Below are 16,906 nucleotides of genomic sequence, written 5' to 3' on the forward strand. Positions count from 1 at the left end.
TAATTTGATCCCCAGCCTGGGAACTTCCACATGTCTTGAGTGCAGCCCTAAATAAAGCAAAAGCAAAAAAAAAAAAACAAACAAAAACAAACCCTCAATATAATAGGGCTGGGACCCAGAGGCCTGGGTGTCCCAGTCCTGCTTGTGCCATCGGTTTTAGGAAGCCTCTAGCAGACCTTTGCTGCCTTTTTACTCCTAGCCTTGGGTGGTGGTGTCAGTGCATGGTTTCTGTTTTCCCCCCTTACCTTCTGTAGAACCCAGGAATCACCACTGTGCTGCTGAAAGGTGGGTTGGTTGGGGGTGTATTAATTTAATCATTTCATCTTATCTGTCACCGCTTTCCAGGTTGCTCAATACCTCTTTTCTTATCCTCAGGCCACAGGTAGTTAACTGCTGGGCTTGCTCCCTCTTGGCCAGTCCTCCTTGATCAGAAAGGGAAACTCACTGCATCCTAGGCTCCAAACATCTCAGGCTGCGGGGGAAGGGCTGTGGAAGTAGAGCCTGTCTGAGCCCCCCCCCCCCCACACACAAACACAAAAGCTTTCTTTGTCATTCTTTGTGTGAGCATCATGGGTGAGTTAGTAAGTAGAATTCAGGGTTTGACCTTTGAAACTGGTAATTCATTTGGTTCCGTTGCCAGACTTGGGTTGGGGTCCACAAAGTGAACAATTTCACCTGCCAACTCTTTTCCCTCTAGAAGTGAAACAGCTGTTATCCATATCCCCCCCCCCCCCCATCCTAAACAATGGGCGGCTTCGCATCTGGCTGAGAGTTTACTCCAGTTGTCCTTGTAAATAAAAAGTACAGAACAGAGATCTGCAGAAGGAGCCCTTAAGAAAGAACGTAAGGGGCAGAGCCTAGGCCTTCCTAATTCATGCATTTCTTCTTCAATATCTGCATCAAGTGGTTATCTGCCTCTCTGTGCATAACTTCCACAATGGGAAATTGGCTGCGGAAATTAATTGGCCTCTCTTTCAGGAAAGAAATCTATACGAAGCTGCTGCAAATCTTCAAATGAGAAGAGCAAATTAAATGCAAGATAACGGAGTGTCTGTGTACTTAGTTTGTCGGCACAATATCTGATCTGAGGGGTTGCTTGTTATTACTAATAACAGCTTCTATTTTGAGAGGTTTTTTCCCCCTGATTTTTTGAAGTTTGATTGAAGTGTAGTTGGTTTACAATGCTGTGATAGTTTCTGCTGTACAACAAAGTGATTCGGAGTTCCCGTCCTGGCACAGCGGTTGACGAATCCAACTAGGAACCATGAGGTTGCGGGTTCGGTCCCTGCCCTTGCTCAGTGGGTTAAGGATCCGGCGTTGCCGTGAGCGGTGGTATAGGTTGCAGACGCAGCTCAGATCCCGCGTTGCTGTGGCTCTGGTGTAGGCCGGTGGTTACAGCTCCAATTCGACCCCTGGCCTGGGAACTTCCATATGCCGCGGGAGCGGCCCAAAGAAATAGCAAAAAGACAAAAAAAAAAAGTGATTCGGTGATACAATACACATATCCATTGTTTTTAGATTCTTTTCCCATATACGTTATCACAGAGTAGGGGGTCGAGTTGAGAGCTTATGTGCTCAGTGCTATACTTCGCACGTGCTATTCTTAATCATAATAGTGACCCTAGAAGGGAAGTTACTATTCTACCCAATTTCTAGATAAGGACGTGGAGCCTTAGGTTGTCCATTGTCTTTCCTCTTAAGTGGCAGAGCTGAGATTTGACTGCACAGCTCAGGTTTTTATCTGCAGCGCTTTATGACTTCCTCTTGAGAAGGGATCCGGGTGGCTACTGGGGGACCTGGGGGCCAGTGCAGGACCTTCTGCTTTCCCTTGTATCCGCCGAGTTTGTCTTTACTGACTTCCTAGAATTGAAGCTCCACATGTGGACGTTTATGAGCCAGTCTATGAATGAACATTTTCTCTTAAAAAACTCCAAAACCAGACTGAACAGGAAACAAACAGGGAAAGGATAGACCCTAGTGATTTTGAATGATGCAGTTAAATATGCCTGAAGGCCAAATAGGTGCTTTTTAAAAATCTTTTTTGAATATGTTTCCTATGCCTTGTTGATTTTGAGAAGCGGCTTAGGATTTTAACTAACAAGCTGTACATATGAAAGCTCCAGTACCTCTCTTTGTTTGGCAATATCTCTTCGGGCAGCTTTCTTTTGGCTTCACTACTATTATGTCTAAAATGCAGACCAGAACCAGTGTTACTCTTACCTCTCAGCACTGGTCAGGTACCAGGTGAAGCCCTGTGGCCCTCTGCTTGACCTGCACAAGTTCTTCATCTTCCCTCTGGGCTTGGCAGCACCCCCTGCTGGTGATGGCTTTACTGGCAGAGGAGGGCATGGTCATTAGATCCCTCCTCAATAGGGAGATGAGTGGTGAGTCAGCAGGCAGAAGGCAAAGGGAGTGGCCTGGACTCCACTCCTTCAGTTGTGGAGTGCAGGGGTGCCTGCCTGGCAGGAAGCTCCCATCCCAGAGGAAGACAGGACCCTGGGGGCAGGGAACTGCCAATGCAAAGGAAGAATTGCTGGTTGGAGTTGCTGTGCAAATGGGTTTGTATGTTTTTCTTAGACCGGCTGCTTAGATTCTTCTGGGGCCAATGAATTTTTCTTTGGACATTTAAATAGTATTTTCCTTGGTCAGTCTTTTTTTTTCCACCCCACCCAGCTTCCAGAACTTGATGGTTTGTTTTCTGGATATAAGTGCTGCAGCGGCAGCTCCCAGGATACGCTGGAGCCAGTAACCTTCAGGAAAAAAGCCAAAGACAGTCTGGAGAGGGTGGTGGGCTCCGGATGTATTCCCTTCCACATTTCCTTTGTGTGTTGCTGGCTTGCATCTCCTCCCCAGCTTCTGGTCCAAATATTGGCACTGATCTGTATCTGCAACTTGCAACCTCCTTCTCTGTCCCCTAGGAGAAACCTGGAAACTTTCTTTCAGTTTCCCTCTAACCTCCCCACTGGGGGAGTGAAGCACTCCTTCTCAGGCAGCCTGGGGGGGCTGCTCCTCACTGGACCTCCCAGGGATCTGTGAGCATAGTCTGTCCCTTATCTTGTTTTTCTCTCAGTTTCAGCAGTGGTCACTAGCCAGTCCTGTGTCCGGTGTCCAGTGATGTCCCAGTGGCATTCGAATGGCCCCCATATCTCCCACCAGCACCCACCTCTATTCCCTTGTACAGTGGAAACGTGTGCAGCTCCTGTTTACCATGTACCGTAAAAGGTCAGGTAGTGTGACTGGCCTTCTCCCCACTGCCCTCCCTACTGACCCCCTGCTCAGTTAATCCTGTGGCTTACATCCTCACCCTGAAGCCTGATGTGATAGGCTCTGAAGTCCAGCCATAGGTCCTTCCTAACCTTGGTACAGGCCTAGGAGTTAACCTCCAGGGCAGGGAGTGGGAGAATTATCCATCCTCGGCATTTGTGACCCTTTCCATTTTGAAGCACTTGCACAGATCTGTCACATGGACATCTACTTTAGGGGCCAGCTGCTGGCCGGAGGTGGTGTGACTGGGCCTGGAAATGGTAGGTCAGGGGAGGAGCCGTGTAACCAGACCAGTGCCAGCTTTGCATTGGCACCATGTGCAGATGGCTTGGAGGTTTGCAGGGAACGCGGGAAGTACCCATTGTTCCCAGCCCCTCCACTGCCCTGAAAATCGTGATCATAAAGGGGACATTATGTTCGTTCACATTTGTGGAATGTGCCTCTTAGGTGTTGGTCACTGTGCTTTCAAGTTTCCCCATTTTTCTATGACATAGCATTACTATTGCCTCCATTTTACAGATAAGAAAGCTGAGGCTTAGGGGATGTCATAACTTGCATAGGAGCTCACTGCTACTAAATGGTGGGCTGGGCTTTAAATCCAGGTGATTTGACTCTAGGTTTTAACCGCCGTGAGACGTTGCCCTGTCCAGTTCTTAGAGGCTGATATCCAGGCAGTATCATTGATGCTCTTGTTGCCTCTGAGGTCACAGGAAGTGCTAACGGCTCAGGGAGGTGGGTCTCCCCTTTGCCTGCCTTGTTGTACCTTGAGGACTACTGTGTGTGGCCACACTGGTGCCAGCAAAGACCTCCGAGTCTTGCCTGAGCTGTGAGCCTCCCTAAGTGACAGAGCCTCTTGGCACTATCCCTTTATCTGGCCAGCAGGGGGCGCACTGCGGGGCGGGGCGGGGCGGTGGGGGAACTGGTTCCTCAGGCTGTCATCCTTTCTTCCTAGAACCTGAAGCTTTGTCCTCTCACCTGTGTACCTTCAGAAGCTCCTCCACCCCAGCCCTCCCACAGCACCTGACTGACATCGCTAGAGATCACTTCAGCTTTGAGACCAAGTCAGACTTGAACTTTGCATAGGAGCTGTCCTCTCCCTAGTTTCCCTCATGCTGGGCAGTTTCTGTCCATCACAGCACCTCTCAGATGCTCCAGTCAAACCCTCTCATGGAAATTTCCACTTGGAGTTTGCAATTGCTTAGTCTTCTTTCTCCTCCCACTTCCAACCTGATCACTTTTCCTGATTTTCTTTGTGAATCGTTCTTTCCCTTCTTATTTTCATCTGGACTCTTTCATTGTTCTTTGATGGCTTTTCTCACCCAGACTCTTCTATAAGTCCTCATAGTGTCCACTGCCCTTCCGGCATTACCTGGACACGTCTCCTGTTGGTCTTTCTTGGCCTTTCCCTTATTCTTTTTCTGCCTTTTCCTTATTCCACTGACTGTCTCACTCCACTGTTCTAATGCCTTTATCTACCTAAAGAAGCATTAGGTGGGTTTGTTTTCTGCCCAGTCTGCCTCTACCATCCACAGTTTTGCAGGGGTCTTAAAATTTCATTCTCTGGGGGAAGAGGTCACATAGATGGGGAGGACAGGGGATGAACCACTAAATTAAAAAACAAAAAAAACAAAGAGTCCTTAATGCTTAAGTAGTATTTACTGTGAACCAGACACTATTCTTAGCCCTTTCCATGTGTTATTTAATCCTCATAGCAGCCTATGAGTTGAGGAATAGTATTATCTTTGTCTTACAGGTGAGGAAATGGGGGCACAGAGAGGCCAAGTAATGTGCCCAAGGTCACACAGAGGGTGGGTGGTTGAGTCAGAACTCAAACCTTAGCAGAATAATGTGAGAGGCAGGCTCACCATCATGCTCAGCTGCCTCTGAAGAGTTGACGGTTAACAAGCAAAAGAGAGGAAGTGGCACCTACCAGACAGATGTGCACGATCGTGGGAACTCACACTCTGCCCCCTTTCACTGTCACACTCCCTCCCGCTTTCTTTTGCAGTCTGTTCTCCTTTTAAGAGAAGCTACTATTTCCGTGTACAGGGAGAGCAGACATCAAGTCACCTCTCAAGGTCTGTCTTTCTGGGAGACTCTCCCTGTTCGTCGCCGTCTTTTCCGTTTACCGTCAGCAGTCAGACTCCAGAGAGAAGGAATTTCACCTTTTTTTGGCAGAGCACCTGATCTGTGTTTGTGGTCTCAGGATGGGCAGAGTGGTGGAGCTGCACATTTTATAAGCAGTGCAGATGAGGCCATCCCCCTGCGCTTTACTCAGAGAACTGCACACCCCACAGCGCAGCAGGCGAGGCTTATTACACCAGGATTGAAACAGCCTTCTCTGCTTTCCTTGTGGCATCTTCTACCAAAAGGCAGCGGCCAGAGGAAGCTCTTCCTAAAGAAGCAGATGCAATGTCCAGCCTTGAGCTGTCCTCTCAGAACTGGGTGCCTGAACTTCCTACCACCCTTAACTGGCCCCTGCCCACCCTCACTCTGGCCTCTTTTCAAACATCTGGGTTTCACTTCCTCCCTCCCTCCCTTCCTTCCCTCCTTCCTTTCTTTCTTAGTGTACTCAAGTATGGTGATTAAGGAGTTAGAATATAATACCTAGGGTAAAGTAATTAGTACGAATAATTGCCCTGGAGAGGAAATGATATAATGATACAAATCGGTCCCCTCCCCCTTCTCTGTCTGTCTGTCTATCTTCTCACTAAGGGTTAGGCAAAATGGAATGAGATGAAATTGTAGAAGAGGAGGCTTCTGGGAGCCAGTTCAAAAGGCAAATGCATAGAATAGAGAGGAGTTATTTATCCTGCAAGGAATTATTTAGATCAATTCCTTGCCGATAACTAGCAGAGGTGCAGATGCAATAGTTTCTTAATTAGATACTCCACATCAGTTTTTCTTCTTGTTAAATTTTTATTTATTTATTTTCGGCCACACCCGCAGCATGCGGAAGTTCCCGGGCCTGAGATTGAACCCAGACACCACAGTAACAATGCCAAATCCTCAACCACTAGGCCACCAGGGAACTCTCAGTTTTTCTTTTTCCCTTCATTGTCATTCTCCTTTCTGTATTTCTTCCTGGGACTATCTTTGGACTTTAGGATATGTTCCTTCGCTTCTCTGTCATTAAAGCGAGCCCTATCCCCCACATCCTGCCCTGCCCCATCTCCGAGACTGTCTGTTCTACAGCTCATAGCACTCGTCCTGCTGCTTTGAGTTCCCGACATATGACTCACTTTGTAAAATATACATGGATGCTTCTAGCAGAGTAGGTCCTAAATGCTGTCGGCTGTGTTCACCAGCCAGAGCCTTGTGACAGCTGGATGCCTTTAAGAACTGAGTAGTAGGTGTGTTTGGTCATTTGGGAGACTGGGTGGAGTCCCATTAACATGGGTCTGATTTCTAAGTGATTTTAATGAAACAGAACATCCTCATTCGTGGGTACTAGCCTTCTGCTCCCCATCTGTTTGTACATTTGACTGTCAGCCGGGAACAGAGAGGACTGCAGGCCACAACGATAGCCAGAAGGCACATTCCAGGCCTCTGCGCAGAGATGTCATGTGTGGGTCTGGCACAGCCCCACACCTTTATGTTCATGGGGGTATGGAAGGATAGCTCCACTGCGGTACCCACAAAGTTTCCTACCCACTTTAGGTTGATTGCATCTATGACGGTAGTCTAGGGCTTATAGGAACCAGGCGATGAGTTAATGAAAAACAATCCATTGGCCTAAATGATTTTCTGTTACTCTCATCCTCATCCTTTCTTATATAGGTTTATGGAACCCGGCGGCCCTTGGCTAATGGAGTTAAGATGGGTAACGGAGGGAGAAGTGATGTATTTGGAGGTTGTGGTGGTTGGAAATTAATGGACCTCCAGGAACCAGGATACAATCTTTTTTCCCCCCTTAATTTTAATCTTGATAGTGGACCAACTTCGTCAGGTATCTCGGTCTGCTTTTCTTCTTCAATGAAGCGGTCATGAGTGGATCTTTGATGATTCTTTCTAAAAGCACTTTCCATCAGACACAGGAGATTTGCTAAATGTATACAGTGGCCTCGAGATAGGCCCAAGATTTTTTTTTCTTAATTTTAATAATGTATTTTCTAACTTATCTTAAATAAAGGGCCCAAAGGGAAATTGCAGATTATTTGAGGTTTTATATTCTCTGAATCTATAGTAATGGGGGAGTTCCCGTCATGGCTCAGCGGTTAATGACCCCAACCAGCATCCATGAGGACTCGGGTTCCATCCCTGGCCCTGCTCAGTGGGTTAAGGATCCAGTGTTGCCGTGAGCTGTGGTGTAGGTCACAGATGCAGCTCGTATCCCGCGTTGCTGTGGCTCTGGCCTAGGCTGGCAGGTACAGCTCTGATTAGACCCCTAACCTGAGAACTTCTATATGCCGTGGATGTGGCCCTAAAAAGACAAAAAAAAAAAAAAAACCCAAAAAATAAAGCAATGGGGAGCAGGGGTCAGGGACAGGTTGAGGGGTGGGAAATTTAATAGTGGAGGGGGATTGGGAATCAATGAACATGGGTTTGATTCCCCTCTCTGCTGTGCTGTGTGAGTTTGGGCAAGTCACTTAAAGTCTCTGAATCTCAAGTTGATTACCTGTGCAATGGGAAAATAATGATTACCTCACTGGATGCCTCTGAGTAGCAAATGAGGTAATGGGTTTGAAAACATGTAAATTATGGAGCACTGTACCCATGGGAGTTGCTTCTATTATTATTCCTGCCAGGATGCTGGTAAAATAAATGGGTGAAATTGTTGATGTTGTTATTCTTTTGGAAAATTCTTTGCTTGACATGCTGGCTACCTGACCGCAGGTACCTGCTGGCTTGAGCAGAAGCAGGTAATAGAAGAAATGAGGGCAAGTGCAGGCGGGAATGGATGAGATGGATCTCACAGTCACTGCCTTCTTTTTTTTAATTCCTTATATTCCTTATATTTTCATCTCTCCAGTTAACCCTTGCTTTGCTGGGTTTCTCGATGCTCAGAAGGCTGGATTGGAGGAGGGTAAAGAGCAGAAGGGAGGGGGCATGAGGGCCTCATTTCTCTCCGGAGCTCACCACCTCTGCGGGAAAATCTGTGTGGAAGTAGGAGACCTTTCTTTGACGCTTTTTCTTTTTCTTTTTTTTCCCCCCTGAGCCTTCGTTTCCTCCTCTGTTAAATGGAACCAAAGCTTTAAGGTCCCATCCACCAGGAACCTTTTGCTGGTTTGAAGTTGTAGCCTTGAAGGAGTCAATGTCCTTAACAGCAGGCTGGGGCTAGCATGTTAGAAAGCTGCTGGAGCTGGAGCTGACGGGGGCGGGGGAGGGGGGGGAAGGATGGAGGGAGGGTCTTAGGGATGCCTGAGGATATTGGCCTGCTTTTCCATAGGTTATTCTCTCCGGTTGGGAGAAATATCTAAAAATCTGTTTAGCTGAACTCTTAGGGAGGAAGGTCAGTGGTTCACCAGGGCTCTCAACCTTGTTTCCTGGCTGATTTTGAGGAAGGGAGTTGCTCATTTGCATTCTTGCTGGTGCTGGCAGTGCAGATGCACGGAGGAATGGATGCGTGTGCTGTGCTTTAGGGAGAGGCTTTGCACCTCCCTGGAAATGTGAGCAGCCTGTTCCCCCTTCCCACTAGAGCCTGGGGCATTCTCCTCCCTTTCTCCTGGCTGCCCCCCGAGGACCACAGCCTATCCCAGGTTGCCCGAGCGAAATGGGCCAGAGAGGAAGCGATAGTCACTGCAAGCAGAGTGGCCTGTCCCTTCTGGGCAGGAAACCTAGAGTGATGAATGGGGCCGGATGAAGTCATCCTGCTCCTCCAATCAGGCTTCTCCGAGGGAGCCAGGGGCCTCTGCAGATCAGCCGGCTGCCGGCTGCTCTCATGTACCTTTAGACAGAGGCTGTGAGTCTCTGGGAGTGGAGTGGGGGGGTGTGAACCGCCCCTCCGGGCTCCTGTGTAGGCCTCAGTCAGTCTGAATGCTATTGCAAGGTGAGTGGCTTCACCAGGCATTCCTCTCCCTCTGCGTTCTCGGCCTTGGCTGATGGGCTCTGGCTCTGTGGCTCCGGCACCGCCTTGCACAGCACCTTCTGCTTCCATCTGAGTGCCTGCACCTTCTTCGTGAGGTTCTCACACCCGTCCCCCACGACCCTTGGCCTTCTCCCTTCCTGCTCCCCCCAGCACTTGCTCAGCACCCGCCAGCCGGCCTCTTCCCACACGCTCCCCTCTCCCTGACCTGTGGGTACCAGTTGGGAGGGCAGGGCCTCCATCTCTCTGTGTGCTCTCCCCCAGCAGGGGGAGCCCTGGCGAGACCCGCACTTGCCTCCTGGGAAGAATTACAAGGCAAGGGGAGACGCCCCCTGACTCAGCCTGCTATAGGCACCTTCGGGAGCCCGGGCAGGCCCCCCGACTTGCTGGGGACCCCAAGGCTCTTTCCTCTCCACTCAGCAGAGGTGGTCCCGGGCCCAGAGAGTAGAACTATGTCCCGTGTTCCCCAGCCTTCCAGAGGGGTGGCTTGTTCTTTGCGGGTGGACCTTTGTGACTCTGCCTTTTCTCTCTGGATGGGGCCGCTGCTCCTTAGGCCAAGCCGCGATCATGGAGCCGGCTGATATGGCGACAGCAAAGGTAGGATGGAAATGCTGCCGGCCGCACTGTGCGTAAGTGGCTTCGCTTGGCAAGTTCTGCCTTTGGTTCACTTTTCTCTCCCCTCCTCTCCCTCAGCCCACCACTCCGGAGCATCCAGGGGCTGTGTCAGAGCGGAGGGAAATGGTGCGAGAGTGAGGGCCTCACAGGAGGGAGGAAGGCCAGGCCTGTCGTCCCGGACACATGCCTCACCTTTGTGTTCCTGGAGGTCTGGGTGGGCGGGGGCGGTGACCTGTAGCTTGGTCTGGGCTGCCCTATGTGTCTGTCTCTTTAGCTTTGCCTCGGTTTTCGTGAATCCTTATCCCGTCTCTCGCCCCTCTCCTTTATTCTGTCTTCTTTCTCTGCCTCCTCTCTGCACTACCATGCCCTCTTAGTCCATTTGTGCCATCTCCATACTTTCTTTACACCTTCTGTTTGCCTCTCTTTTCCCTCTGCTTGTTGTATCAGGAAAGGGTGGGGTCGGTGTGGGCTGGGCCGTCTTTAAGAGCAGAGACTGCCTCTCATCCTGCAGCAGATGTTGGCCTTGGGATTGGCGAGGAGTTTGTCTCTGAGTGGCAGATGCCGCTGTTGTCCCCTCCCACCGTTCATCGGATGCCCCAATGGAAGTGCGGGTCTGGGCACCTCTAGGGAATGGTGCCAGGGTGCTGCGTCGCACGGAGAGTAGGCACACTAGAGGGCGCCTGTGAGATAGGTTTCTAATCTATCCTGACTCCTGCTTGCAGTTCGAAATTTGTTTTCCTGTGCATTTTTTCCAAACGAGGAGAAGCTTCAGCCATTGAGAGTGGATGGGGGAGCTAAGGAGGCTGTAAGCCTCAACCCCAGCCCCTGTCCAGAGAGAGACCTCTAGCCCTTCCAGAATAACCCAGTGCTTGGTTTGGGGGCCTTCCTCTTTGGCCAGATGGCAGGGTCTCCTTTCTCTCAGAGATGGAAGACTGGACGAGGCTCAGACTTCTGGAGCAGGTTGGGTACCCCATGTGTGTATGGAAGAGAGAATGAGGTAGGAGGCCCAAGCAGCAGTGGTGCTGCAGGCAGGAGTGTGTTCAAGTGGTTAGGACATGTCTTTGGGAATCACAGAACTGGGTTCTCAGCCCCTTTCTCCCACTCCCACCTGCTGTGTGATCTGATCAAGTTATTTAACCTCTCTAGGCTTCCCTCTTCTAGTTTGCATAAGGAGAAGAATTCCATGCAGATGTTGTTTTAGCCAGCTTAGAGCTGTCAAATACTGCCTTTTCTTTGCAGAAAGCAGCTTGCGAAAGCGAAACTAGGTAACAGACCTCCCTGGATTCCTGGACCTCTTGGCCCCTCAGTCCTCCCTTCCTCTCTCTTTCCCTCCTTCTACAAACATTTGAGGATTCACATTGGGCATGGCTGGTGCAAGGTGCATGGGCAGCCATGGAAGCAAGCATCTGCAACTGTTTGGATTCAGACCAGTTTGCTCTAAGCAGTGTGCTGTCTGGCTGCAGTGCTGCTCTCTGTGATGTGAGTGTCATTTCTTGCCAGGCTTACCTCTTCCAAACCTGCCAGTCAGCTAGCTCTTAAAGTAGTAAGTGGTTTGGGATCAACCAGCTGTCTCTCAGGGGTGGTGATGGTGAGTGCTCTGGGAAAGGTGTCCTTTGGGGGATTAGGGAGTTAGTTATTGGTATGTTTATGTTTGCATTTGCATATGGAGGTAGAAACAGTCGGCTTCATTTTTGTAGACCTTTTCCATCCCTTAGTCCAGACTGCAGATTATCTGGTCAGGTGGAGAATCTGACCTTGGAGCTGGGCCATTCCTGAGACTAGCATTTGCGCTCAGGAACTTAACTGCAAGAGTGAATCTGATTGGTCACAAAAGCAGATGCCATTTAATCCTGGCACCGTGATTCTTTTTCTTTAACCTTCTCTAGCCCAAACCTTTTGGAGGGAGTTTACTTCAAGTGTTCTCAGTCTGGGCCTTAATGGTCTCTTAAGATCTTGGGATGGACTTTAGGAAAGGGTCCATGAGCCTCTATCATATGTAGGTAGAATTTATCTCTGTATTTTTCTGGGAAGAGTATCCATGGCTCTCATCAGATCTCCAGGAATCTTATAACTTAAAAGTTTAAGAATCTTTAACTGATCAAGATGCTCCCATCAACCTAGTGTCCTATATTGATCATGATAGTATCATACAAAATAGCTAAAAATTCCCTGACCTTCGTCTATTCAGTCCAACCCTTCTTTCCACATACCTAGTAACTACTTGATACAAACTCATGATTTTGAACTATAGAATACAAGGCTTTAAATAATCATCTTATTCATTTGTATTTGTGTTTAAAAGTTATCTTAGTAAGAATATAAAGAAGACAGGGGAAAAAAGATGCTCGCATCAAAAGCCTGTTTGTGTTTTGCAGCCCAGGTGCAGAGAAAACCTATATGTTATGGTTAACACACTGGATCTCTGGTAACGTGTAAATGCAGGAACTGTTGAGTGAACATTCATAATGTTGGAATTTTCTTCATGGCTCAGCAGTTAATGAACCTGACTAGTATCCATGAGGATGCAAGTTTGATCCCTGGCTTCACTCAGTGGATTAAGGATCTGGTGTTGCCATGAGCTGTGGTGTAGGTCAAAGACGTGTCTCAGATCCTGCATTGCTGTGGCTGTGGTCTAGTCCAGCAGCTGTAGCTGTAGCTGTGACCCCTCGCCTGGGAACCTCCGTGTGGCATGGGTGTGAACCTAAAAAGGAAAAAAAAATTCATAATGTGACTCATTGGTAACTCATTCAATGTGATGCGGATATTGTTTTTTTAAATGTCTGAATACACGTAAAGGCACCCTTCTTACTTTTCCTTTCCCCTTTAATATTCGAGGGCCTGTTGCCAGGGTTCCTTTAGCCCCCAGTGTATTGGGTTCAGTTACCCCCAGATGAAATAGCTTTTGGTTGGAGGTGTGGTCTCTCTTGATGACAGCTCTGCCTGTTAGATTCCGTTCACTTCCTGGAGGAGGGATTTTGAAGGTGTGACTTCATCTCCTAGAGCCAGAATTGTTGCATTGCCACTCTGGTTTTTTTAACATTGCAGTTTCAGACTTGGCCATCTGAGGTCCTGACATGACTGTGTTAAGATAAGTAGATGATAGATTGTGTCACGAGAGTTTCCATTTCAACCTTGAGTAAAGAGTAAGCATTCATGAATCCATTCTTCAACAGATGGTTATTAAATGCCGATTACATGCCAGCAGAAATTCCACATGGAGGTTTTCAATGAATAGCGCACAATCACTGTGAGCAGTTGTCTTTGGGGGAGTAAACAAATTATGATGGCACAAAGGTAATAAGGGTTGTAACAGAAGATTGAATCACCAGGGAAGCACAAAAGAAGGATTTGATGTTGCCAGGGCAGGCTTAAGGGCTTTGAAAAGGAAGTGACTTTTGATCTGAAGCATGGGTGAGTGTTTATCTGGTGGATGGGAAGTGAGGTGATCTAGTTATGATTTGGAGTTGGACATATCTAGGTTCACATGCTGGCACTGCCACCTTCCAGCTCCGCTAACTGGAGTGAGTTATCTTGGCTTTTCCTAGGCTCATTTTCTTCATTCATAAATGATGGTGATACCATCCACCCTAAAGGCTTGCTGTGAGGATTGAATGAGACAACTTAGGTAAAATGCCTGCACATCATGGATGATCACTGAACAGCAGTGAGGCAGGAGAGGGAGGTGACAGTACCAAGGTGGCACAGCTTGGGTCATGACAGGTAGTTTGGCATGATTGGCACTTAAGGAGGGATGGGTGAGGAAGATGGGAGGCAGATGATGAAATTGGAGGAAGAAGCAAGAACTGACACACCATGACTGCCCCATATTTCACTGAGATTATATAGATACTGGGAACAGTCTGAAGTCTTTAAGATATCCTCAGATCTGCATTTGAAAAAGTATTCTTTGGCTACAAAGGAGGCACATAATTGAGAGTTCCCTCATTTTGTGCCATCTCTAACACTTTGTGTATTTTTTTTTTTTTTTTTTTTTTTGGTCTTTTTGCCATTTCTTGGGCCGCTTCCACCGCACGTGGAGATTCCCAGGCTGGCGGTCAAATCAGAGCCGTGGCCGCTGGCCTACACTACAGCCACAGCGACGCAGGATCTGAGCTGCGTCTGCAACCTACACCTCAGCTCACGGCAACGCCAAATACTTAACCCACTGAGCAAGGCCAGGGATTGAACCCACAACCTCATGGTTCCTAGTCGGATTCATTAACCACTGAGCCACTACGGGAATTCCCACTTTGTGTATTTTTAACATGTCTGTCTTCCCCACTAGATCACAAGGTTTTTAAGGACAGGGGTTGTGTGTTTTTCTTCTTTAAGCCACTAAACACCTAGCGTCCAGCATATTACTTGGTATATGATAGATGCCTAGTAAATATTTGGTGAATGAACAAGCAGAAGAGAGTAAGTACACCTGCAAAGCTAAAGATGAGGATTGAAGGGCAGGTAAAAACTGACAGCAGGAGATGCACGCTAGTCACACTTAGGGAGCTAGAGTTGACATGACTTTGCACCTAGTTGAATGGAAGGTGGGAGAGAAGGCATGTAGGATGAATTCCAGGCTTCTGATTGGGTGGCTTCTTAGTGGGTGGTGCCATACTGGGATAGGCACAGGAGGTCAGGGTCAGAAGGAGATGGAAGGGGACACTGCAGAGTTTCATTTATTCATGCTGGCTTTGAGGTGCCCCTGAGGCACCTAGGTGGAAGTGTTCAGGAATGATTAGGAATTTGTATCTGAGGGCAGGGGAGTGGTAGTAGTTGTACATGTATATTTGGGAGGCAGAGTCTCCAAGGCATTGTTAAAACATTCAAGACTAGGAGTTCCTGTTGTGGTGCAGTGTAAACGAATCTGACTAGTATCCATGTGGACACAGGTTCGATCCCTGGCCTCGCTCAGTGGGTTAAGGATCCATTGTTGCCATGAGCTGTGGTGTAGATCAAAATGCAGCTCGGATCTAGTGTTGCTGTGGCTGTGGTGTAGGCCGGAAGCTGCAGCTCCCATGCGACCCCTAGTCTGGGGACCTCCATATGCCATGGGTATGGCCCTAAAAAGACAAAAATAAAATAAATCTCAGACGTCTTAGACTGGGTCATTATAAGAAAAAAAATGTGGCCTGTGGGGGATGGATGTGGACTAGGCTGTAATAAGTCACTATAATAGGTGATCATTTTACAACATACACACACGGAATCATTATGTTGCACTCCTGAACTACTGTAATGGAATGTGTCAATTATATCTCAGTTTTTACTTGTAACCCAGATGGAACTCAAGGACTAGGGAGTTCACAGGAGAAGCTTTGCAGATCCCCCAGGACAGCGATTAAAGAGCTGGACGCATTCCTTATAGTGGATCATGAGATCTGAGAACTGAGATGGCCTCTTCATAGCAGAGTCTGAACTTGAGGATTTTGTAGAGAAATTGAAAAATGTTGGTGGATGGACACAGATTTGCCAGCTATTTATTTTACCTACAAAAGGTAACAACAGAACTAAAATGAACTAAAATGCAAAACTACCACCACCTTTGTTTATATTTAAAGAGTATTTCAACACAATATTTAAAAGGATGTGTTATCAAAAATTAAAAATTGAATATATTTGCTTTTTTCAAAAATTTTGACTAAAGTATAGGTGATTTACAGGATTCTGTTAATTTCTGCTGTACAGCACATTCTTTTTCTCATGTTATCTTCTATCATGGTCTATCCCAAGTGATTGGGTATAGCTCCCTGTGCTATACGGCAGTGTTTTTTTGGGGGGAGGGATCTTTTTTTGTTTGTTTGTTTGTTCGTTTTTTGTTATTTAGGGCCACCGGTGTGGTATTTGGAAGTTCCCAGCCCAGGGGTAGAATCGCAGCTACAGCCATCAGCCTACACCACAGCCACAGCAACATGGGATCTGAGCCGTGTCTGCGACCTACACTACAGCTCATAGCAACGTTGGATCCTTAACCCACTGATTGGGGCCAGGGATTGAACCTGCATCCTCATGGATATTAGTCTTTTTTTTTTTTTGAAACTTCTCACGTTGCCCTTACTTTCCTTACTTGTCTCTGGGTCCACGTAAAAAAACTCTGTCATGGTGCACACTAGCACTCAGGTGCCCCTAAACCAGCAAAGGTAGGCTAGTGGCTGAGTAGAGAAGGACCCAGGTGCATTTTCTGTGTAGCTCTGGTCACAAGACAGGCGGCCCCTGGGCTCTTAGGTTTATGCGTGTTTATGCCTGTCTCATGGCTCTTGTGATAGTAAGAGAATATCATGGCCCTGGGAGCCTGAGACATCTTCGAGCATTTCATTTTCAACTTTAAGGCACTGATAAGAACATATCCTGATGTAAGAAAGGAAACTTCAAAGTCCACCCTGTTAGGTACAGCCTGCTGCATCCAAATAAACCTGTATTTATTGGCAGCAGTCGCAGCAATATGTTCTGAAGGCACTATTTCTGGACACCTGTCATGAATATAGGAAGTTCTGGTCTCCTTAAAGGATGGCGACACATATTGGATCCTTTTTCTGGCTCACTCTTTTGTGTTAAGACCGTGCTAATCAAGAAATACTTATTACAGACTTAGCATAGGTTAGCTGAAAATATCACTATTACTCATAAGTTGATGGAAAAATTGGCATAATGATTACAAACTTCTCTTCATTTTGGAAAACAGAAGTACTCTGTCCTGATGATATGTATCTCTCTTATAGGACTTAATGCTTTAAACTTTATGTTAGAGGTATTTAATATTACTACTTAATGCCCATGTCTTGTGCTGCTTATTCGATTGTGAGCTTCTAGAGATCAAGGACAATATTGGATTTATCATTGAAATATCATCTTGATTTGCCTGGGTCATGGACATATTAGGCACTCAGTAAGTACAGTTATTATTGAATAAGTAAGTAGCTGACTGACTTGACAGAAATATCACAAGGCAAAAATGCAAAAATATCCCCCAGCAAAATGGGGAAAACCAGAAACTTTGTTTAGGTAAAG

The 16,906-nt window shown here is 47.4% G+C and overlaps 1 protein-coding gene across 17 annotated transcripts in view; it reads left to right on the forward strand.

Annotated features, from left to right (window-relative positions):
- The window catches only part of GRAMD1B (GRAM domain containing 1B), a 247,702-nt gene that overhangs the window by 128,315 nt on the left and 102,481 nt on the right, over nt 1–16,906 (forward strand). For 3 of the 17 annotated variants that reach the window (XM_084976443.1, XM_084976439.1, XM_084976441.1), the window contains exons 1-2: nt 9,136–9,253; nt 9,843–9,886. The exons of 12 other annotated variants lie outside the window; for them this stretch is intronic. Coding sequence is in view for 2 of the 5 variants with exons in the window: in XM_084976428.1 (XP_084832554.1) it covers nt 9,241–9,253; nt 9,843–9,918 (89 nt within the window). In the remaining 3 variants the exon portion in view is untranslated. Of the gene's footprint in view, nt 1–9,135; nt 9,254–9,842; nt 9,919–10,787; nt 10,865–16,906 lie in introns of those variants that run through there. 2 more of the 17 variants (XM_084976428.1, XM_084976429.1) reach the window with 2 other exon arrangements.

The sequence above is a fragment of the Sus scrofa genome, chromosome 9 (genome assembly GCF_054392235.1).
Source record: "Sus scrofa isolate SSC_HxYL_T2T_F1_AM1 chromosome 9, Sscrofa_HxYL_maternal_Yorkshire_Landrace_v2.0, whole genome shotgun sequence".
NCBI classification, from domain to species: Eukaryota; Metazoa; Chordata; class Mammalia; order Artiodactyla; family Suidae; genus Sus; species Sus scrofa.